The sequence below is a fragment of the Eutrigla gurnardus genome (genome assembly GCF_963514095.1).
Source record: "Eutrigla gurnardus genome assembly, chromosome: 13".
In the NCBI taxonomy this organism is placed as follows: Eukaryota; Metazoa; Chordata; class Actinopteri; order Perciformes; family Triglidae; genus Eutrigla; species Eutrigla gurnardus.
The window spans coordinates 21,708,716-21,731,642 of NC_139936.1; the positions used below are offsets into that span (position 1 = coordinate 21,708,716).

Sequence of the window (22,927 nt, forward strand, 5' to 3'; positions counted from 1 at the left end):
AGAATTTCATCTCGGTCAAGGGTGGTCGAGGAGCATTCTAAGTGGGTGCTCAAACCACCTCAGCTGGTTCCTCTCAATATGGAGGCACTTTATACCAAGACGTTGCTGAGCAGCTAAACTAGGGAGGTAGCAGGTTCTAACAAAAAAAAAAATACTTTCTGGAATGCATTAACCATCATAATGGTGATATGTACGAAGACGGGCTCACACATTATGTTTACCTCCAGAGATTTCCATTCATGAATTTGGGATGGAGTTTCTTCTAAAGCAAGGGTCACCAACTGGTGGACTCCAAATCCAGACTGCCCCGCTTCGTCACTCCAAAAAACAAAACGTCTTGAGTCCTGTGTTGCTATCGTGTCCTGTGTCGGTTGCGAGGTAGAGAGAAGCACGCAGACGAAGACACGCAGATGGAGAAGAAATTGAAGTCGATTTTAAAAACCAAGTCTTAGGAACAGAGTGGACAGAAAAGTATGTGTTTATTCTGACTGCAACAACCTCAAGGAGACCTGTGTTTCATTTGCTCTGAGTATGTTGTGGTTATCAGAAGCTGCAATTGAAACCATTACAAAACTAAACACAGACTCTTAGCCGCAGCAGTCTGAGGTGAGGACGCGGGTCTTTAAGTGGTTGTTAAGCTCAGTTCAACCTAAAAAAGCACTTTGTATGTTTTCTTTTGAGGATGTTACATCTTTATGGATAAAAGGAATGTAGGCCGATGCAAATCCCAAGACGAAATGTTTAATGCACTTTGTTTCATGTTTATCCATCATAGGCGTATTTTTGCCAGTTTGTATTTGAATGATTATATAACATTACAAAAGGAGCTTGGTGCAATAAAAATGCTAATTAAATTGATTTGATCTGGTAAAAAGCATGCCCTTATTTCAATGTATGTAATTATCTGGACCCCAGAATGGGAGGAGGGATGATTTCTAGACCTTGCAATTATAAAGCAATTAGAGTTGAAGACCCCTAAATCATCAACATAACGAATTACTTTCTACTCATCTTTTCCAATTTTTATTGAAATCAAACAACAATGTCTTTCTTTTATTTTGTTGACATTTTCACCATAAAGTAATCCAAGTTGATTCTGCATTATGCCTAGTATGTGTCTTTAATTCTGTATCTAGTATGGGTTACGCCTTTAGTGTTTTACACAGGAAATGCATCTCTTTATGGATGGATAGAAACCCACAAAGGTTTGACACATGCGTCGTTCTCACTAGCTGACCAGTGTTAAAAATACATTTAAAAAAACAGGAGGGGGAAACAAATCGGAGATCATGGATCTTCCTATAGTAATAAATGGACTTCTGGGTGGCTCGCTACGTACAGAACCGTGTGAAAACCTAACCTAGTCAAAATCATTTTTTGTATAAACAGCTTGGTTTTTGTTTAAGTGGTTGCTGTTACGTTTGTTAAATTAAACATTCAAATTTGCTTTAATTCGGTCATGAAACAAAGTCACATCCAGGAGAGAATCGCTGCCGTCATTATTTGCTCTAATGAACAGAAGACTGTTCTCTAGGGGAGGAAGGAGTGAGTTTCAAGGCATCTTTCACATGATATTACATTTAGTTATCTCTCTCCTGACAAATTGCTGCTCGTTCTGGGGCGTCCCAGCTTTCATTTGACACCACATGACATTTTCTCATACAAGAAAATGGCCTCTTGGGCTTTCTAACGTTTCTTTCTTGGGTATGATTCCTTGCCCCATTTTTCAGACAGTAAGTTTAACATTGCTATTTATAGTTTGGAGCCCAATATGTTGGGATCTTCGTAGATAGACATTTGTGAGAGAGACTAATGCCAGGCAAGCAGATCTCATACAACCCTTTGTGACCTTTGTGCAAGGTGTCAAAGATCTCATCGTCCAATCTGACAGCTTTGTACTTTCAGGCCATGAGGTCTTCCTACTTTTTACAGTGCTGAGCCTTAACCTCCAGGGCGTGTCGTTTGGAATCCGTAAAAACCACCTTCCATATAAATTTGGATTCTTTCACAGAACTGTCCAACACGTAGCGATAAGTGCCATGCCCTCCGTTTTCTGGGTTTGACACATTCTGTTATCGTCTCTTTAAACCTTTGAGGAGCGAGGAACATCTCTTTTATGTGGATTTGTCTTTCTCAGGGACTGCCGACCGCATTATCAGTCCATTCAGCTATTTATCTTTAGTGCTCTCTTGAAAACTTCAGTCGACAGGAAGATGAATTTGTTAATACAGAAACAGCGTGGTCAACCACAAAGTGAGCGGCACTCTCATTATAACTGCTCATCCAACTCCTTGCAAGACATGTGACGACTGCTTTGAATCAGCATCTTTGACTAAACTTTAATCAGTTGTGGCTCTGTACACACTGTACACACACACTGTGCACAGAACTAAATGCTTCAGGGAAGTCTTCCGTCCTTGCACACATACAGAATGGCTACTCCCACGCACAGCATCTTACAGCGAGTGTACGGATGCCTTAGAGGACCAGAAATCACCTCATCCTCCCCACAGCTGTTTGTGACAGACTTTAGATTCCTGTGTTCGCTATCTATTTGACAAAGTACTTTTGCAGTTGCAACAGCACATGTCTGACCCATGGGACTTTTTAGATGCAGCTCGGTGGGACAGGAGCAGAGGATAACAAAGATGTCCGCAGCTTTTGAATATTCATATCCAAGTGTCATATTTTTAGAATCCCTGCAGGATTTACAGGGCACATGTCTGAGGGTGGTGCAGGGGAAATGTTCTATTTTCAACAAGCAGAGGGGGGGCAGAGCAAACCTTGGATCTGGAAATAACAACAAAAAAAACCCTGTATTTAGGTTATGATGGGAAAAACTGCTGCTGTACTGTTTTTCTTCTGATTCTATGGCCCAAAGCCTGGATCTTATTAACATGAAAAAAGTAAATAAGTAGGTTAAGTGTACGTAAAACTTGATATAGTGTGCAGGGAGGATGCAAGCAAGGATGCATCAAATTGATTGATGGCTTGTCGTTGTGTTCCTGTGTGTCACTTGAACGCTGGAAGCTTGAAAGCTTTCCTTCCCACCGGACTTCATCTGCCTCTTGGATTTCACTTTTCCTCCATCACTTTCATAATGAACATGAATTTGTCACTGAATCTCTGTTATATATACAAAAGGCTCTACATACCATGTAGACATGTGAATTGAGGACATAAGGTCATTCTCCATCTATCTTGATATTCCCGCCTCCTGCTGCCATCTTTAAGCAGATACAACCTGTTGTAGATGCTATTATTATTTTATTCCAACTGCTCATGTTTACATTCGTCAAGTCTGGCTGATGTCCAAAGACTAGTGGTGATGGTTTACAGACTACAGAGATGCCCAAGAAAAGAATGTAAGCACTTAAAAGGTACTGCTGTGGGTCTGCAGTTACTTGTGCCATTTGCAGCCTTAGTCGGAGCTACTTAAGCAACCGGCTCAGTGCCTGGCAGAGATCGTTATTATAATTTATGTTCCATTGCTGTCAGTAATTGCTGTAAAATGAGTAAGGGAAGTTTAGGATAAGAATGCTAAAAATGCAAAACAATAATAGAAATATAACTAATAGTCAAAATAGAAGCAGCACGGCAGCAGGTCAAGCCAATGTCGGTGCAATTTTCATGCAAAATAACACAACAATGACTGTGCCACTGAGTTTACTCTAGAGTCACTCTTCAGGTTTTGCCGTGTTCCTATGTGAAGTGTAACTGCAGGTGCTTGTGGGTAAGCTGGGTAAACACAACGCCTGCTGAGCTTTGTTCATGCCTGTTCCATCGGCCGTGTCAGTGGCAAAACACATTATTATGTTGTCTGTGATGCTCTTTCACGGCTTCTCGCCATGTGGTTTACTCTGGCACTGTGTTCAGGTGGGATGGACTCACAGGGATGGGAGTTTGTTGGCCGGTATACAAGAAAATGTCATTAAATGCATGTATGTGCATAGCTACGGCTAATTCCTTGTACTGGAAACACGTGGGTGAGGATTTCCTGCCTTGGAAGCTGTCTCCATGGTGATGCAGCCGTAAGAGGGAGGGAGGGTAATGGCTGGAAGATGGTGCATATATTATCTCATGTTCTTTCTTCCACCTACGCTCTTAATCTCCGCGTACATATATACCTTGGGACGTGGCTGCTGTAATTGCCCTCCTGCTCCCTCCTCTCTTGTCAGACAAGGAAGGAGGCTCTAATGGGTTCCTGCTGGAACCTCCAGGTCATTGTTACTTCCCCCTCCATGCTCATTAGCACCAACAAGCGCTCTACATTTCAGAAGCTGTTAACAGGCCCGTCTCACTACCTTGTTCATCTAACTCCATCTCCAGGACTGCAGCGGCCGTTAGGTCAGGCCCCCTAGCCTCTTAATGTGCATCATGTCTGCTCATACTTTTTATAGTTTTAGATTTTGAGATGTGTCATAAGTGAGTAAACAGCTCGTAATTGTTAGGGATGGGGGCAATATCATCTATAAATGGATATATTCACTTATTTATGTGATGAATATTGCCTTTACTGAAGTGACACAGACAGTACATAAACAGGCTGTTAACCAAATTTCCGGTTCTGTGGTTGGGTACTAAACTTTGTATATGAAATATAAGAGCAAATATGATTAAGTTGGATGAATATCTCAGTAGATAATTTATAAAAAACGTTGCATTTGTGTCATGTCTTTACAGTATAAGTCACAGCTGGTGCACCATTAAGAGAATGAAATGGTGCACCAATGTATGAAAAATACTTATTAATGCGTTGCATTATCTGTGCTGCACACTGTTTTTGTTGCATGCTGAAGGGGAGCTCTGAATAATGAGGGGAGGGTAAGGGAAGGGGATTTCCATATAAAGCTATGCATTTGTTGTTTTGTACTGGAGAACTTCGTCAAACACAATTATGGCGACACTCTTCACGTGACCAACGTTTACTTTTTTTTCAATACTAAGATGCAAACAAAGGCTGGGTATCAAATCTCAACACTGTTTCTGTCTACTCAAATGTTTTCTGTCTTCCTCTCACAGCTGAGTGGAAGTAGCACCCTGGAAAGATTCACCCTGATGGCTCAAAGGTTTTCTGTGGACATTTACATTGACACCATGTGACTGCTCCCCACAGGGTGCAGGTGGAGTTCTATGTCAACGAAAACACCTTCAAGGAGAGGCTGAAGCTTTTCTTCATCAAAAACCAAAGGTCAAGTAAGTACCGCTGACACCGTTGTCCCCTCTTCCCATAATGCAACGAGGCTCGCCGCCGCTTGATACGCCCCAGAGCTAAATGATCAAATAAAAAGCATAATGTAGGAAACTGCAGTAAGCGACGTCTCGTATCATATTCCTTCCCCATTTGTGTCTCAGTTGGGTTTCATTATTCCCTGACCTGCCTGGCTGTAAAACACTACCGTATATTTAGGTTTGCAGAGCTCGTTTGTTGAGAAATGAGGCAGCGCTGCAGTATTTTTCTCAATAGCAGATAAGACCGGCGACGCCACAACAACACAAGACTGCCTCTCATTTGCATGAAAACAAAAATGTACACCGCAGGAACTCTGTGTCTCTGGCGGAGCCTGTCGTCGACATCCTCTGCACCCACATCTGCCGTCTCTCCCTCAGCTGGTGACGGCGAATGAAAATGTCGAGCCGGGCTGCGGGAGTCTGATGCTCCGTTCCATCGCAGTGTTGTCTGTTTGTCCCGTTTCAAAACCTCTTTAACATTGACGCTGTCATCAGAAGAGGGCATGTCACAACATATTAGGTAGCTGATCGGAAAAAGGATAATACAACTAGCACCACCCGCTGCCCAGCGGGTGTTTCTGCAGCCAAGTTTCTGTTTCTGCATATTTGGGAAGCGCTGTGTGCTTACTTAGTTTATGTCTACGCAAGCAATACAAACAGGAAATTGGCGATTCAGCATCAGTATCCCTCCTGCCTATTTCTGTGCAGTCTTTTTAATCTTGCTGCGCATATTCATTTTAGAAGCCCACATGTGTGCTGGTGTTATTTTGTGTTATTCTTGGAGGATTTGAAAGCTACGCGTCAGAGGAAATCTTTTGTGACAGGGTGCCAGAGCAGCAATGGGCTACATTAATCACGCTTCGGAGCGTTGACGGATCTAATCCCTTTAGGCGTTTCACTGAAGGCGCTTTACGCACCTAAATAACTGCAGAATCAACTTTACGCTGAGGAGAGTTCTGGCTGCCGGTGAGGTTCTGAGCTTTAGGTGGTGGACAAGCTTTAACCTAAAGAAACCCCGTTTTCAGGTGATCATCACATCATTTCATTAAACCAGACCGTATGTCTTTATTGGTCCGCAGGCCTGAGAATCCGCCTGTTCAACTTCTCTCTGAAGATCCTCACCTGTGCCCTCTATATAGTGAGGGTCGGCCTGGAAAACCCCAAGGAGGGCAACGGCACCTCAGGGTGAGAGCCACACTCCGTTGCAGTTGCTCTCCTTTCATCAATTCTCCCCTATTCCAGATGTGTCTGTATTTTCTTGAAAGCTTTTCATCATCATTTGCTTCAAAAAAGGGGTTAACTTTGCAGAAATGTTGTTTTGGAGATAAAGCTCCTTTCTCTGTTATCTCTTTTCATGCCATCCATCATTTCCCTCCTTGTTTTATTCCAAGCCAAACAGATGACTATCCATATGCCAATAATATATTTCCATTGGTTGGTGAGAAACAAATGTGAAAGAATGGAGCAGAGGACATTTATTTATATGCAAATGTTGCTTTCAACACTTTGTCTAAGTTTTTGCTTCTTTTATCTTAACTTTTAACTAAAAACTACATTTAAGTCAGTGACATGTTGTGGTTTCTGATAACAGTAACCCTCAAGAACAAATACAAACACACAACTCATGAAGTCCCTCAGTGACATCTGCTGAACATTTGACAGAACTAGCTTGTTTTTTGTTATTTAATTAAGTTTCAGCCCATTTAACAATTGTAATGCTTTAATAGCACATCCTGTCTTACATTTAAACTCTTCCGACCACATTTCTTGAACAAATTGATATAAAACAAGTTATGAAAAAGTCTCGTCATGTCACACAATGAGAAAGATTATTATAATAATAATGAGCTGCTCAATTAATTAAGCATATTTAATTAATTTGAATTGATATATTGTTGTTGAATTCAAAGCACATTTAAACAAATGTACACGTAACAATAATGTCAAATAAATTAAACTATCAATCAAATGTGTTTTCCTTTAAGGAGAAATGGGTCTGGTGGGTTAAGTTTGCCTGGGGATAAAGTTTTCTTATATATTTTGAGGTGATAAAGCGATGTTGGTAACTGACCAAATGAGCCAAATGTTTCCCAGCAGCCGTGTTTCCACTCACGTTCACACGCACGCGTTCACGCTGTCTTCATATTTCCCCCGTTACCTTTTTTCTCCACAGTGCAATATGTCAGAACAAGAGCAATACAACAGACTCTGCAGAAATCGACTGGTATGTTTCAGTCAAAATGGCATTTAATAGCAAACCGAAGTGTGTAAATCATCTCTGTCATAATTGTATGGAGGCGCACCAAAGTGTGTTCATTTGGTTTTCGACAGGTCGTTGATTTTCTGGGTTGACAGACGGGTTTCTGTCTGGGCGATACAGGTGAGGCTAATTAGGCTCCGTTGAAAGTCACATAAATCACATTCCGATGCTTGAACCGCATCTTAATGCAGGATTCAGCCCAAACGCATTAGCAGCATTTATTATATAAAGGCATTGCAGAACAGAGTCTATGCTGCTGGGTCCATTCATCTCCCTCTCCCTTCTGCTCCAGGTGACAGTGGCCTTAATCAGTTTCTTGGAGACCGTGCTTATCACATATCTCAGCTACAAGGTAAGGAACGGGGTGCACGGTTTCTCTCTTTAATCCGAGTCGATGTCTTACATTTGTCTGATCAAAGTCCAGCACAACCTCCATTTGTTCTCCCTGCTGAGGCCGCCTCGCCTTCAGTATCCAGTCCAAGAGCCGGGGCCGAGCGAGGCGCCGCTCAGAGACACGGGGCTAGAAGACTTTCGCCACTAATTTTAGACTCGGACATCATGCACACTCGCAAGTTACATAAGCCAGTTCACAGGGCTCCAAGTGCTGTTTTTGTTTCATCTATGGGAGTCATCTAAAGGGCTACTTTGGTCCTTTTTTAAATGCTTTTCATGGGCTTTTTAAAGGAATGCATAAGTAGGGAGTGCAGATAGCAGCATTATGTATTCTATGCAAAAAACTCAAGTTCCTGCAAATAGAGAGGGTCAGTCTTGGTGTGAGATTCCCCCCCTAATGAGCAGGGATGAGCAGAGTGTGTTATTGAGGTGGACAGCATGTTATAAAGACCTTGCAATGTCCAGTACAGCACTTGAAATACAACCGTCAATTAGGTCAGCAGTAAATCCAAGTTTTACAAAAGTAAGGATGTACTGAGATTAGTATTCAGGCCCACATGCTGATTGGCCAATGAGCTGCAACCACATATCTCTGTTTGTTTCACCTGTGTTATCTGGCCTACATCAACCAGTGCCCACAAAACATTTTCACTCTTAAAATTACAGTTTTTTCCTTTGTTGTTTGGAAATACATTAGCTTTCATTCTTTCAAGGCTTTATGGAATACATAATTCTGCATTTAATAATGGAAGCTTACTAATCAACATAATTTCAGTGTCTTAAAGCAAGAGCAGGGTATGCAGCATACAGCAGTCAACAAAGTAATGCTTCAAAAAGTCATAAAAGAATGCATTTTGTGATTTTATTACAAAGGAAATGATTCTGTTTCTGTAAATGAGCTGTTGCACATTAGTGAAGCATCATTAACATGCTGTGCAAACAACCTCTTGCTTTGAATGCCTCAAGAACAAAAGCAGGTCAGTGGGCAGCGTTTCCTGATCCAACGTTAATTAACAACGTCTCCAATCCAGCTTGGATTCGCTCAGATCAATACTGAAATTGATTATACATAAGAAGAATATTTAATTTCATTGCTCCCACCCAGTAGGTACATGGATGCACAACTCACAACGGTTGTCCTCTTGCCTGTCACACAGCATTGTTATCATTTTACCTGGAGTTACACTTTCTCTCTAAAACCATCTGCTTCCTCACTGGTTCATTTAATCATTTCACATCAATTTCCTTTCCAGGGGAACATTTGGGAGCAGATCTTCCAGATATCCTTCATATTGGAGATGATCAATTCGGTGCCATTTATAATCACAGTGAGTCATTTATTTAATCAAGTGAGCAGTAATGTCAATATGTTCCATAAGAAATGTATTAGCAGAGGCTCAAGGTCTTTTTGGTATTGAACTGCTCTGAGCAATCTAATGTTAATACCTCACCATTAGGTGTACCTCATCCAAGGACATGTTATTTATTATTTTCTTCTTTCGCTGCAATTAGAGAAAATTATTTCCGTCCATGTCTCAGGCACTGATTTATTTCACCCTTTTTGTCTCCTCCGTTTCCTTTCTTCTCCAGATCTTCTGGCATCCATTGAGAAACATATTCGTCCCTGTGTTTCTCAACTGCTGGCTGGCCAAAGGAGCCCTGGAGAACATGATCGTGGGTATTTTCAGTTCTGTACAAACGTAGCTGTATTGCATAAAAGGGCACAGAGAGAACAGCTCCTGAGTAATGCTGGCTGTAAGGGCTGAGTGGGTTTATACAATTTAGGAGTCTGAAGAGAACTGAATTGAGCTGACACAGTTCACCAGCTAGTGTATCTGAAGCTACTAGTCTAACATTGTTGCTGGTACTTTGATATATTAGGCTGCTGGCTAATTAAAAAGCTAATAGCAACCATGAATGTGGAGAAATGAAAAGAGGGGTTAGAGAAAGAGGCTATTTTTCACTGTTGCCTATCAAAATGTAATTACGGTAATGCACCTTTTGGTTTGAGATTGAGGAGGTTTGTATCTTGTATGGATGGTTGCATAGAGAGAGAGCTATGACTCGCACTCATTTAGTTGATCGTCATCGCGCCACCAGCTGCAGTCGCCTGGGTTTGTGATGCAACTGCAAAGCGTGCACATACTTAATATACTGTAGCTACAAACACGGTACGTAAAAATGATACATTTAAACAAACGAAGAACCGACAGGGAACGGAGACACAAGCAAACACGGCAACAAGCAGAGATCTGGTGAACAGAAATCTGGTGTTGTTTTGTCAATATTGTCCAGGAGTTGCCATCCAGTAGGTGCCGGTAAATGGAATACAAAGCAATTAGATGACATCCAACTGGTGTAGTGTGTTATTCTCGCTGTGATTCAGATGCCTCATGCCAAGGCGGTAGTTGGACAGATGGTAGAATCTGAGGCCAAGCAGAGCAACACATGGAGAGAAAACAGGGACAGTTTGCTGAGGCGGCAGCAGGCAGAACATGCTAACAAGGTGCAACCGGAACAATATAGCATGAACACGAGGGCAGTGGAGTTTGATATAGATTGATTGTATTGTTTTTAATTTGTGTCTTCATTGAGAACATCATTGGTAATGTATTTCAATGATTAGCCATTGCTATTGACATAATAATAAAAACTTGGCTATCTACTAACTAATGTGTTTTCTGGTGTCCAGAATGACTTCCACCGTGCCATCCAAAGGACCCACTCTGCCATGTTCAACCAGGTGTTCATCCTCATCTGCACCTTGCTGTGTCTGGTTTTCACTGGGTGAGTGAACCTTTGTTCTCGTGTGAGTCACAGACGACCAGTTTTCCTGAATTGTGTACCAAATGGCCCAGAAGGCATCTTCTCTGGTGCCTTCTGGGCCATTTGGAAGTCTCAGACAAAGTAGATTATTTGGAAGAAGTGATACATGTTATAATAGTAGAAATTGAAACAGTCACAGGTTTTCTTTTACAGCAAGATACAATCTGATAGGAAAGTCTGGAGTCGGCAAATGCTATAAATGTACTATATATATATATATCCCTATAATAAAATCTAACCTGGAGAATGTATAAACATGTTAATAATAATAAAGACCCTGGCATTTGTTATCTTGAAGCTTGAACTATTTTATGACCAAAAATATTATACAATAGGAAGACCAAAAACATATGTTTAAGCTCTATACAGGATGAATGCACCAATACAAAATGGTATGAACCCAAAATAAACATTCACTGTTATTTAATTGCAGTAAATTGATTAAAATGATGCCAAACTAATTGTAAAAAGTCTGTCAAGTTCAGATCGATCTACGCTAGGCTATATAGCTGCTCCATCAACACACAAAATAACATAATTTAGACTTAAATACAGCAGTGACCTTGTTGTTTGTACATTTACCTTTAACATCCTTCTTGTGGCTTGGCCACCACCCAGCATCTCCCTCCTCCACTCCTCCTCATCCTTTATTCCTCTCTGCCTCCAGGTGTCATTAACTCTCCGATTCATCAATGTAATATAAACTAAACAAGTTAACATAAGCAGAGAGGAGGAACTGACGGAGCAATCAATAGCACCACTTTAATTGACATATTGATCAGGAGCCTAAGCTGTATTAACTCCACTGCCCTTTGTACTTTGGCCAAATTCAATTTAGTACCCAGTCCCCTAGCTTAAATAACAGTAAGGTTAAATATTTGAATGGACCTTTTCCCATAGGAGACATGTCTGATATAGCAGTATCAAGTGTAATTGATACTGAAAACCCACCTGTTTAAAACTGCCATTTCACTATGATTTAAATTGCACGGTCTAATTTGAACTGTCCAAATTTTAACTTTAACTTTCTTATGATGATGATCATGATGATGATGATAATGATGATGATGATGATGATGATTATTATTATTATTATTATTATTATTATTATTATTATTATTATTATTATTATTATTATTATTATTATTATTATTATTATTATTATTATTACTCGTCCTTCTGCAGAGCTTGTGGGATCCAGCATCTAGAGAGAGCCGGGAAGCATCTGACCCTGTTTGACTCCTTCTATTTCTGCATCGTCACCTTCTCCACTGTGGGCTACGGGGACGTCACGCCACAGATCTGGCCCTCCCAGCTGCTGGTGGTCATCCTCATTTGTGTTGCCCTGGTGGTTCTCCCGCTGCAGGTAAGGACTGGAGGGTAAACTAACCTTGTGCTTTCCCCCAAAGCAGCGAGGGGTTCCACACTTTGATTAACCTGGCACTGGGTCCCGTCTTATAAGGGGTTGTTGTGATATTCTGCATCTAGTGATGGCATTAAATTACATTTTCTTACAGCTATCACAGGCTACAGAAAGTTAATAAAATAATAGTGCTTACCTCGCTGCAGAAAAACCCTGCAAACATTACTCAGAATTCAGAGCAGTAATGTTGGCTCACACTCGCTGAATAATAAGTCTACCTGTTTGCAATTTTTTACACTACAAACACTTCAAATGTTCTGGGTAAGAAACAGAACTGAACTCCTGCTGCTGGCAAGCTACTGCATCAGCAGTCTTCACTTCAGTGCAGTTCACGGGCCAGACGTCTAATCCATCGCTCATTTATTATTCATTTAATTCGTGTTGCGTTGGACATCACGGCGAGCTTGTTATCATTGTGTCAGTTTGAAGAGCTGGCGTACCTGTGGATGGAGAGCCAGAAGCTAGGAGGGAACTACAGCCGCCACCGGGCGCAGACGGAGAAGCACGTGGTGTTGTGTGTGAGCTCGCTGAAGATCGACCTGCTGATGGATTTTCTCAATGAGTTCTACGCTCATCCCAGACTACAGGTACCAACATGAAACGGCCAATTTATTTTCTCAGAAAGTCTGTGGTCGGTATCTAACAACCCCAGGTAAAAATCATCCGCCTACGAATGGTTACGTGATAGGGAACAGACCTCATGCAAGAGATACTGGTACAGATTCATGCTGAGTGTGAGAACTTGACACATTCAACAATTTTCTTAATCAAGAAGTGATCCAGACCAGTTTATCATTCCACAATATAATGGATTGTATATTTCATGACTTTGAAGCATTTTTGAGTTTGAAATCCCTACATAAATTACACTTCAGAATTATGATGCATGTCTGCAGTTTTAATAACGAGCAGATGGAACCAAAGAGCCTGGTCTGCTCCAGATTTCTGCCTAAAAGTCTGTTTTTTCTCGCCGCTGTAACGCTTGCTCCGCGTGATGGATCGAGTTTACTTTTGTTGAATTGAATAGGCTAATAAAATTCTAAATGTATTCATGTAGCCTAATGATGCCTCTATTGATTTAACAGTACAATATCAAAATTAACATTAAAACATTGGACTCTCCCGTTGACAAAATTATTTTTTATATCAAGCCATTTCTACTTTATTTCAATGACGATTATGTCGTCGTTCAAGAGGTTGATGAACAGATGAAGCCAGACTCAGATGTGTGAAAAATCTTTTTTTTTTTTTTTTTAAGTTTTATTTTTCTCCCATTCTGGTCCCTTAATTCTGCTGCAGATGCTGTTTATGCATGAGAAAGCAGGACTTCTCTGTATTATTTGGGAGTTAATGATGCTGAAGCACAGCTGGCATTCATCCTGTTTACGCTGGTCATTTATAGAGATCTGCAAATAGTAAGAGAAAGAAATGACCAAAATGTTCTTACATGAGTTCCAATGATGATACATTTATGTTTCAATAGACAAACTTTATTCTAATGTATAACATTTAAAAAGAAATAGCAGTTTTTCTGTGGAATGAATGTAAGATATGCAACTATCTCTTAAAGCCTACATATTCTAAATATATGATTCAAATAATCAACCTTGTTGTTTGCAGGACTACTATGTGGTGATCCTGTGTCCAACGGAGATAGACATTCAGGTTCGTCGGATCCTCCAAATCCCCCTGTGGTCCCAGAGGGTCATCTACCTTCAAGGGTCTGCCCTCAAAGACCAGGACCTGATGCGGGCCAAGTGAGTGAAATTCATGATTACATTCAGACAAACACAACATGTTTATTACGCTCCTTCCAGGCTCATACTTGATCTTCTACTAGTACATGTTTACATGATTTTATGTTTGCCTTTACTGTCTGGCTGAGTATACCAGTGAATACCACTACATACTGTATGAACCTGACGTCTCCTTTAAGCAGATGGGAATCTTCCAACTTTATTTATAAAACTGCATATATTGTATGCACCGAATGGTGGATCTATATGAAACGACTGCCTCCTGTCCTGACGGCGGGTGAAACCAGGCCTTGCTTTGTTCCATGTCAGGTCCTTGAATGGGTCGACTCTGAGAAGTCAAGCACATCATCCATATTTGATTCATTTTAGGTTCTGGGTAAGAATCTCCAAACTTACTTAGAATGTAAACTTTAAGTCCTCTACTGGCAGGTGGGACTCTGGGACTTCTAGGATGGGGAACTTACAAATCCACTTGGCTGCCCTCTGCTTGCACATCAGTGTAATGGGATTTCACTCTACACTGATCATCTGCTCACATCAAAAGCCAAACAGGCAGCAACAGAAACTCTGGTTGGATTACACTGGAGTATGTTTGACCTGTTTGATGTTCTCCCCGTCCTTACAAAATATGGCAGCACCAGTGTGCCACTCATGAGTTTTATTTTACCTTCAGGGGATCTTTCTGCTTGCTGGCAGAGGTTTTGCAGCTTGTGATGTGAAACGGGTGAAATGAGGTCTAAGTAGCTCTCACTAGCACATAAGAGTAGGAAATCAAAACCATTAATCTTTCCAGGAGCACATCCCCTTGTCCAAGAGCCCCTCTTCCATGGACAAAGTTGTGCAGGTAATTGCATGCAATGGCAATTTCAAGCACTAACATATAAAGGGATGAAATCAGCCAGCTGGGTAAGCCTCATGGAAACATCAGCCCTGCTACCCTGAAAGATTTGAATCATTTCATATTGCAGTACATGTAAGTTTCCAGTCACAAATGAATGATCTCTTCCCTGGCGTGTCGCCAGCACTGAACTCTTATGTCAGGTAACAGCAGAGGGCTGTTTGTCACGGGACATTAGTGCTCACCCTCCCTAGCTTTCCTAGAAAGCACTGATCTCATCAACCTGCCTGTCTGAGTTTTCTTTCTGTCTCTCCTCTCTGTCTGTTCTCAGGATGGACGATGCTGAGGCCTGCTTCATCCTCAGCAGCAGGAACGAGGTCGACCGGACTGCTGCTGTGAGTCCTGAACTTAAGTCCCAGTATAAACCCTCTCACAATAACAATAATTCAAATGGAGTGATTTCCCTTCACACTCCTTTATAAATTAGAGGCGAGAATATGAGAATTCAGATGAGTTTGTGATTCTGATGGGTATTGACTCCCAATACAATCACAGAGGCACATGTTGTGGTCGATAAAATTCCAATTTCCTTTACAAATCAGTCACCGGATGATTAAAATACAGCTACGTCTGTCTCCCACAGGATCACCAGACCATTTTGAGGGCTTGGGCAGCGAAAGATTTCGCTCCAAATTGCCCTCTCTACGTCCAAATTCTCAAACCGGAAAATAAATTCCATGTCAAGTTTGCAGGTAAGTGCACAAGCACTTACACAAGCACAGTTATTTACATGTACACGTCTACTGGTTGCACCAACAAGGATTCATTTAATCCTAAAAGATTAGTTCTAATCAGAGTTTAGCAAATCTCTGTTTACAATCAATTAATCCATATTTTAAATTCATCACAGCTCTGTTGCATAAACACACCAATCTCTGTTTAGTAAATCCAAGTTTAAACCTCTCATTATCAATGATATGCTTGCTTACCCAAATTAAAATGAATGGGTTGGTAAATAAATGTGTGTGCTGTCGGTTCTTAGTAAGTAGGCTATAAAAGAGGGGGAACCATTAACTTTCAGCTGCTTTGTAGTCCTTAATAAAAGATTGTTTGCTTGCTCACTAAAAAGACAGTTAGTTAACTGATCGCTGCTCATGATGGCTCGGCAGAAAACTGCACATGTAGGAAAACAAGCTTTTTTTCACAGTAAGAGGCTCGAAAAGGCAGTTATTTAAAAGGTTCAACCCCCCCAAAAGTTTAAGTTTAAATTGCAGTTTAGGTGCAACAGAATATGACTTACTGCATTAAAACCTTGGAGTAAGTAGAGCGTAAAAACTAAATTTCAACATTTAAAGAGTTCATTATCTTAAATCTTAATTTTAGTAGTTTGGTGCAACATGAATTAGGGTTATACCATGATTTAATGAAGTTTAAACAGGAGTCCTTGTTGGTGCAACCCCTCGAACAAACCATGTTAATGCGATTTCTCCATTTCAATCAGATCACGTCGTGTGTGAAGAGGAGTTCAAGTATGCCATGTTGGCTCTGAACTGTGTGTGTCCCGCCACGTCCACCTTAGTCACACTCCTGGTTCACACCTCCAGAGGACAGTGAGTACAGCTACTGTTTTACAATAACCTCATTCAACATTAGCATTTATGGATTGAAGCCACTGACAGCACGTCCTTTTATCACTGTGTGAGTTATCGTTATGCCCTGTTATGGTCTTGCCAAAGTCATTTTCATGTATTTCACTTGAGGTGATTTGAAAGTTATCAAATATTTTTTTTTAAAGTGCATACAGCCAAAGTAATCTAATCAACCTCCTGTGAAATAAACTTGCTTTCTTGCCAAGAGTTAGAAAGATCTTTACCACTCTTATAAATGAAGCAGTGGCTAGCTTAGCTTAGCATAAGGACTGGAAACAGGGGGAAAGGGCTAGCCCTGTCCAAAGCTAACAAAATGGGCCCGCCAACAGGTTTTTGAACACATTAAAACATACAAGGTACTACGTGTTAAATGGTGAGCTTTAGAGATGCTGGTATTATCTCCCGAAAGGTAGAACTATTCCTAAAAAGTTTTTTTAAGATAAAACTGTAACTTGAGTTTATGGCTTTCTCAAAAAACGTCAACTAAACTTGATAGCGACGCCAGATAACTTTGTTTGGCTTTGTTTGGTGTTTTTAAAAAGTAGCAAGAGAGCTTGAATTCCTAATTCTCTGGTAACTTTCACCGAGTCAACTTCTCTCTCAAATGTTTAACATCATTATTGTGATGAGGAATCAGTCATACTTGATGATTTATGTAAGAAAAAGATGAAATTCCTTCGTCAGCACTGCAGAGTCGGTGAACATCACTCTGGTTCTTGTTGGGTAATAAATCTGGCTTTGTTTTTCATATTTGTGCAAGGTGACCACTATATCTTCACCGCTCACAGCACATCCATTCTCATTTCATAACGGGAACTCGGACGGGCTGGGGGCTGTGAAGGTGACGGGAAACAGAATAGATGTTATGACATTGATTAAAAGTTATCAAGGACATGAATATGCCTAAATAAGAAGACCTCATAGCCTTTTTCTCCTTTTGTTCATAATTGTGACCAGAATTTAGGAAGCAGGCGAGCATCGGGTTTGCGGTCAGATTTACGGGAGATAAGAGCTGTTAGGTTGCAAATAAATTCCCCAAAAACTTAAAAGTGCGTTATTTTATGAATTAAAATTACTTTTGAATTGCTTTATATTATGTTTATTTACGTATATTTAACGTATAGTTTTTTGTTTAAGACGAGGCTTCTGTTTGTTAACAGTCACATTGCAGAAGTCTGAAACTTCATGTTGCTGTTATTTCAGTAGTATCCATGACAATAATGCTGTTTCAGGGAGGGGCAGCTGTCACCAGAGCAGTGGCAGAGGACGTATGGACGCTGCTCCGGAAACGAGGTCTACCACATCCGCTTGTGTGACAGCAAGTTCTTTGGGGAGTATGATGGGAAGAGCTTCACCTACGCCGCCTTCCACGCCCACAAGAAGTCAGTAAAACACGACAATGCTATTCTGTCTGTTTAAATGTCTGTGGGAGCAAAAAACGCCCATTTTGAGATTTGCACCCCCCCTCTCCCAGGTATGGTGTGTGTTTGATTGGAGTGAAGAGGGAGGACAACAAGAGCATCCTCCTGAACCCCGGCCCCCGCCACATCATGGCTGCCGCCGACACCTGCTACTACATCAACATCACCAAGGAGGAGAACTCGGCCTTCAACTTCAAACAGGAGGAGAAGCACAGCAAGGGCCTGCCCGTCACCGGCCTCTACGACGCCCCCTCCAGGCTGCCCGTGCACAGCATCATCGCCAGCATGGGTGAGACTCGGAGCCAGGGGCCGAAAAAAAAAACAATGTTTGGAAGTTTGTAAAGGGGAAAAGAGAGGAAGATAGGAGATGCTTGTAGATTCAAGGCAAGGCAACTTTATTTGTATAGCACATTTCATACACAAGGCAGACTCAAAGTGCTTCACATCATAACATGTCAGACAATAAAGTGAAAAAGATCATGTTGTCAGGGTTAAAGGGCTTTCATGTACGGAGAGAAAATGGATGCTTGGTTGCTGTTGTTTAGTTACTCACACTGCGGAGTCGTGGCTGCCTTGGTGATGCCGTATGCTTTCGCTGACTGTTATGCATGACTTTTTTCCTAAATGCATTTTTATTTTCTTGGCTGACATTATTGTGTTGTGCTTTTTCTTTGATCTGTGAAAGTTGATCAGGCCACTGCATATGGTAAGTCTGTGTTTTTTTTGTTTTTGTTTTAAATAAAATGTCTTTCTCACATAAAAGATTATATATGTATTGTACATACAGTATATCATGTATTTGATATATGTATTGTGCATATGTCATACTGTATCTGATATTCCTGATATATGTATTGTGCATATATAATACATCATATTACATACAGCCAATATGATGTACTTTAGGGACATATTTATTGACAAACATGCAATGTCAATGCATTGCATGTTGCTTGTTCTAGTTCTAGAGAGCAATAACATTCGGAGAGCAACACATTTTCTCCTGAAGGTCAAACTAGGCTGAGCTGAAGGAGGTGATGGGACTTTGTGTGGCAGAACACAGACCTTATTACTTTACCTATAGAATTTGAAGGACAGGAGTGTTTACGAAGACATCTATGCTCACACATCTACTTTGACTTCATTACAGCCGAAAATGGCTGTGTTGTTTGCTCCACATACAATAACTGTCGCGTCATTTTCAGGCACTGTAGCCATAGATCTCCAGAACCCCGATCCTCCCGAGGAAAGCGGCAAGCTGACCTTGCCGACGGAGAACGGCTCTGGAAGCCGCAGGCCGAGCATCGCGCCCGTCCTTGAGATCGCTGACTCCTCCGCCATTCTGCCCTGCGACCTCCTCAGCGACCAATCAGAGGATGAGACCAACCAATCAGACGAGGAGGGCTCCGTGGGGTCAGAGTAAGTGACCTTACTGACCGAAGATATTAGAGGGTTTTGTAGTGTACAGGGTGTCTTGTCTGACGGCAGTAGAAAAGTGAAACGTCCTCATAGTGCTATACACATGATTGATGTCCCCTGTTCTCCTCTTCCTCATGCCTCCGTGGTTGTAGGAGGAGAGATGGATGGCTTTGAAATAGGGGTGTAATGTGTGTGTCATGATGCTGTAAAGCGCTGACATGGCAGTGATGAATGTGTATGTCATGACGGCGAGGGTCAGCACTTTATCTCTCGGGTGAATCTCCAGCTCCTTATCATTACATAGATCCTCAGCTCTCATCTATCAGTCACCATGGTAGCGATTCAGCAAGTCAGAGTAATATGTTGATCACAGCAGTTTTGTTCTTCTCTTGCCTCCCTGTATGAGGTTTGGTGAGGTGGAGATAACTTTAGGAGAGATCAGTGCCTCCGTGCCCCACAGACTGACCCCAGCCCTTACAAGTCTTTTGGAACAGTAACTGCTGGGTCTCATTCAGTTGGACTTAACATCGTCCACTGAGCCTCTATTACTGCACCCCGTGACACTTGAGTAGTTTTTTCTTCCTTAAGAAATGTCAGACACAGAAGCTGTGGAGATCAAGGCAACCACACAGTCTGCAGCAAACACTCTGAGCTGCTCGAGGTCCCACAGTGCCCCCATGTGGCGGTCAGGTGTTGGTGCATCCATGAGAATCCAAATCTCTTTTTATGGCAGACTAGAGGGCACTGTGAAACTGAGTCGGGTAATTGCAACTGGCACTTTACAAATCAGGTGACACAGACCGTAATTGACGCTATTGTTGCAAAACGAAATGAGAGGAGATTAAAACTTAACAGGCTGCAAAAAACGTAATTGTTCGTGTCGAGGGTATCAAGCAGGAATGAGACCTTTGGGCTTATAAACATAATTTGAGCAAAACAGCTGCCGAATCTAATAATAAACAGAACAACGGAAAGATTGTTATTTTGGCAGTTGTTCTGTGTGATATTTAGTCTGATAGGATAACGATGAAAGTAATGAAGCGGGATTTAGTGATACTTCTTGATTGAATGGAAACATTTATACCATCATGTATATGTTTGTACATTTTGAAAGATCACACTACTTCTCTGTCAGGGTGTGTTTAGCAGTTCCTTCAGAGACAGAATAACTGGAGAGGAGGAAGGCAGCTATCAGTTCTAAGATGGATATCTAATACTTCGACAACCCAAGAATCCATGTGCTAATTATGACAATTTTACACAAATGTTAAAATGCAGAAGTGATACGATTTTTGGACAGAAACTTGACTGGTTGGTGAAAGCAAACAAACCACGAGGCCTCAGCTCTTTAACGCTAATTCATTTCAATGTTGTTAAAGTTTGATAGGACTTTTATTAGAGGCAATGTTCTCTTCCATCAGCTTTGTGAAGGGCTACCCTCCCAACTCGCCCTACATCGGCAGCTCCCCGACTCTGTGCCACCTCCTGCCACAGAAAGCTCCATTCTGCTGCCTTCGCCTCGACAAGGTGAATCCCCACGCATGACAACACAGAAGCTTACAATTTAACCACAGAAACATGCATTCACCTCTTTTGCAATATTGTTTTTATAAATTACATTTGGATTTTTTTTTTAAACAGATTGTGTCATACAGGAAACAAAATATTACACAACTAGAAAGCATAGAGATATATGAATAATAAGTAATAATATAATAATATGAATTTTTGACATGTCCAAAAAAGAGTGGGAGAAGTATACACTTATTTAATCCCACCCCTTCATCATAATTCATATCCTCTGTCATACGTATATTGTATTTTATGTTTTTAGTTAATTCTTTATCATAAGATTGTTTTTGTTTTTTGTAACTTTACTTAACACGTATCCAAACTATAAACTACACAATAAATACATCCTAACTGTTATGTGATGTCTCTTAAAGCACAACTGAAACCTGACTGGTTGACTTGTCTCCATCCAGGGCTGCACACACAGCAGCTTTGAGGATGCCAAAGCATACGGCTTCAAGAATAAGCTGATCATAGTGTCAGCAGAGACGGCAGGAAATGGTCTCTACAATTTCATCGTCCCTCTGCGTGCGTACTACCGGCCCAGGAAGGAGCTCAACCCCATCGTGCTGCTGCTGGACAACCCGTAAGACGTAGAGCGGTCTGTTTGCTCGCTCCTTCTTACTCCTACGGACGCAAAACACACGAGGCTTTCATAATAACTAGGAGTGTGATTTATTTATTTTTTTCACAATTCTCTTGCAGATTAGTTCATCAATTGTTTCAGAGTTTAAAAAAGATAATAAAAAAAAATAATCTGCTATTTTAATAGAGGACATGCCAGACATGCATACATTAGATGTGATCATAGCTTGAAATAGAAGAAATATAATAGTTCTACATGATTAATACAAAAACAAGTCTTCAGTTCAAAAGGTGTATGAAGATGAGAAATGGACCGAGGGGCTCCTGTTTTGTGTGTTAGTGTTTATTTGCATCTGTTCGTGGACGCAGTGGTTTGCCATTCCAAACAACCAAGATATGGAAAGAAATGGCTTTTGCATTATTTGCAGTTCTTTCTGCATAAGAAAACACATTTGTGTGTTTGTGTGTATATATGTATATGTTTGTGTCTACACAGACAGAAAGCCAGGGAAGCTCTGGCTAGTTCATGACCTCGGGGGTTTCCACAGCAACCAATTAAATCCTCCCATTGAATTTAAGAATTAAACATACATTTCCTCTCTTTTTTCTCCATCAACATGAATACAGTTGCGATGGTATCTGCCCCCGCCCAGATGAGCAAGCACATTTCTGGAAAATCCCATTAACAGCATCATAAAATGTCACTGGGGTTTTACAGAGATAATTAGAGTGGGAGGCTCATTCATGATGTTTCTTGTTTCCCACAGGCCAGACAACCACTTCTTAGAGGCCATTTGCTGCTTTCCAATGGTTTACTTCATGGCTGGCACCATCGATAAGTATGTGTTTGGATTATAAAAACGTTCCGACTTGATTCACTCATTTAATATTCATGTTTATCTCAGTGGTAGTTTTGCCCTCTTTGTTCACATGACCAGCAGTACAATAAAATGTAATATAATCCCTTGTGGGTGTTGGCAACCAAAAACTTAGTTTCAGAATCTTATTAGAGGAAAGAATCACCATAAAACAGATTACTACAACACAACATAGCTATCGGTGATGTGCTTTGGATTTCTTGACCCATCGGAGCTCTTATTTCCACATTTAGCTGACAGTTGTTAACTCATGATTATTAACTCAGGTCACACTTTTAAATCTTAAGGGACCTTAGTTAGTAAAGTATTCCGTAATGTATAATGTGGTTGCTAGGAAACACTGGTTGTGCTCTCCAGTTAAAAGCAATCAACTATATAAACAGGAAGTCTCTGTGGCATCAACATCGTAACATAACTTGCATAACTGCACACTTTTAGTGGGCAAATGATATATTAAGCCTGCCACAAAAAAAACGCCAGTCCATTAGAAAATATTTCCTTGTATTATTAACAAAAACAAAGTACATCATGTGATGAAAATTCATAGTATAGCATGTCATAAAAATGTATCTTAAAATGTTAAAATTCATAGTATATTATGGCAATAACAGTAATAAGAAAAGTCATGAAAAGTAATAGTATTGTATGCCTTAATAATGCCATATAAAGTCATA

The 22,927-nt window shown here is 40.9% G+C and overlaps 1 protein-coding gene across 15 annotated transcripts in view; it reads left to right on the forward strand.

Moving 5' to 3' along the window:
- Nucleotides 1-22,927, forward strand: part of kcnt1b (potassium sodium-activated channel subfamily T member 1b) — a 69,045-nt gene that overhangs the window by 33,333 nt on the left and 12,785 nt on the right. For 8 of the 15 annotated variants that reach the window (XM_084024301.1, XM_084024312.1, XM_084024302.1 and 5 more), the window contains 21 exons: nt 5,117-5,196; nt 6,312-6,417; nt 7,406-7,456; nt 7,564-7,612; nt 7,785-7,844; nt 9,139-9,213; nt 9,476-9,559; nt 10,578-10,672; nt 11,897-12,077; nt 12,557-12,721; nt 13,755-13,891; nt 15,061-15,124; nt 15,373-15,481; nt 16,231-16,339; nt 17,611-17,760; nt 17,853-18,088; nt 18,485-18,505; nt 19,005-19,218; nt 20,640-20,745; nt 21,204-21,376; nt 22,143-22,214. In XM_084024301.1, coding sequence (XP_083880427.1) covers nt 5,117-5,196; nt 6,312-6,417; nt 7,406-7,456; nt 7,564-7,612; nt 7,785-7,844; nt 9,139-9,213; nt 9,476-9,559; nt 10,578-10,672; nt 11,897-12,077; nt 12,557-12,721; nt 13,755-13,891; nt 15,061-15,124; nt 15,373-15,481; nt 16,231-16,339; nt 17,611-17,760; nt 17,853-18,088; nt 18,485-18,505; nt 19,005-19,218; nt 20,640-20,745; nt 21,204-21,376; nt 22,143-22,214 — 2,337 coding nt within the window. The remainder of the gene's footprint in view (nt 1-5,116; nt 5,197-6,311; nt 6,418-7,405; nt 7,457-7,563; nt 7,613-7,784; nt 7,845-9,138; nt 9,214-9,475; nt 9,560-10,577; nt 10,673-11,896; nt 12,078-12,556; nt 12,722-13,754; nt 13,892-15,060; nt 15,125-15,372; nt 15,482-16,230; nt 16,340-17,610; nt 17,761-17,852; nt 18,089-18,484; nt 18,506-19,004; nt 19,219-20,639; nt 20,746-21,203; nt 21,377-22,142; nt 22,215-22,927) is intronic. The other 7 variants (XM_084024308.1, XM_084024311.1, XM_084024314.1 and 4 more) reach the window with 1 other exon arrangement.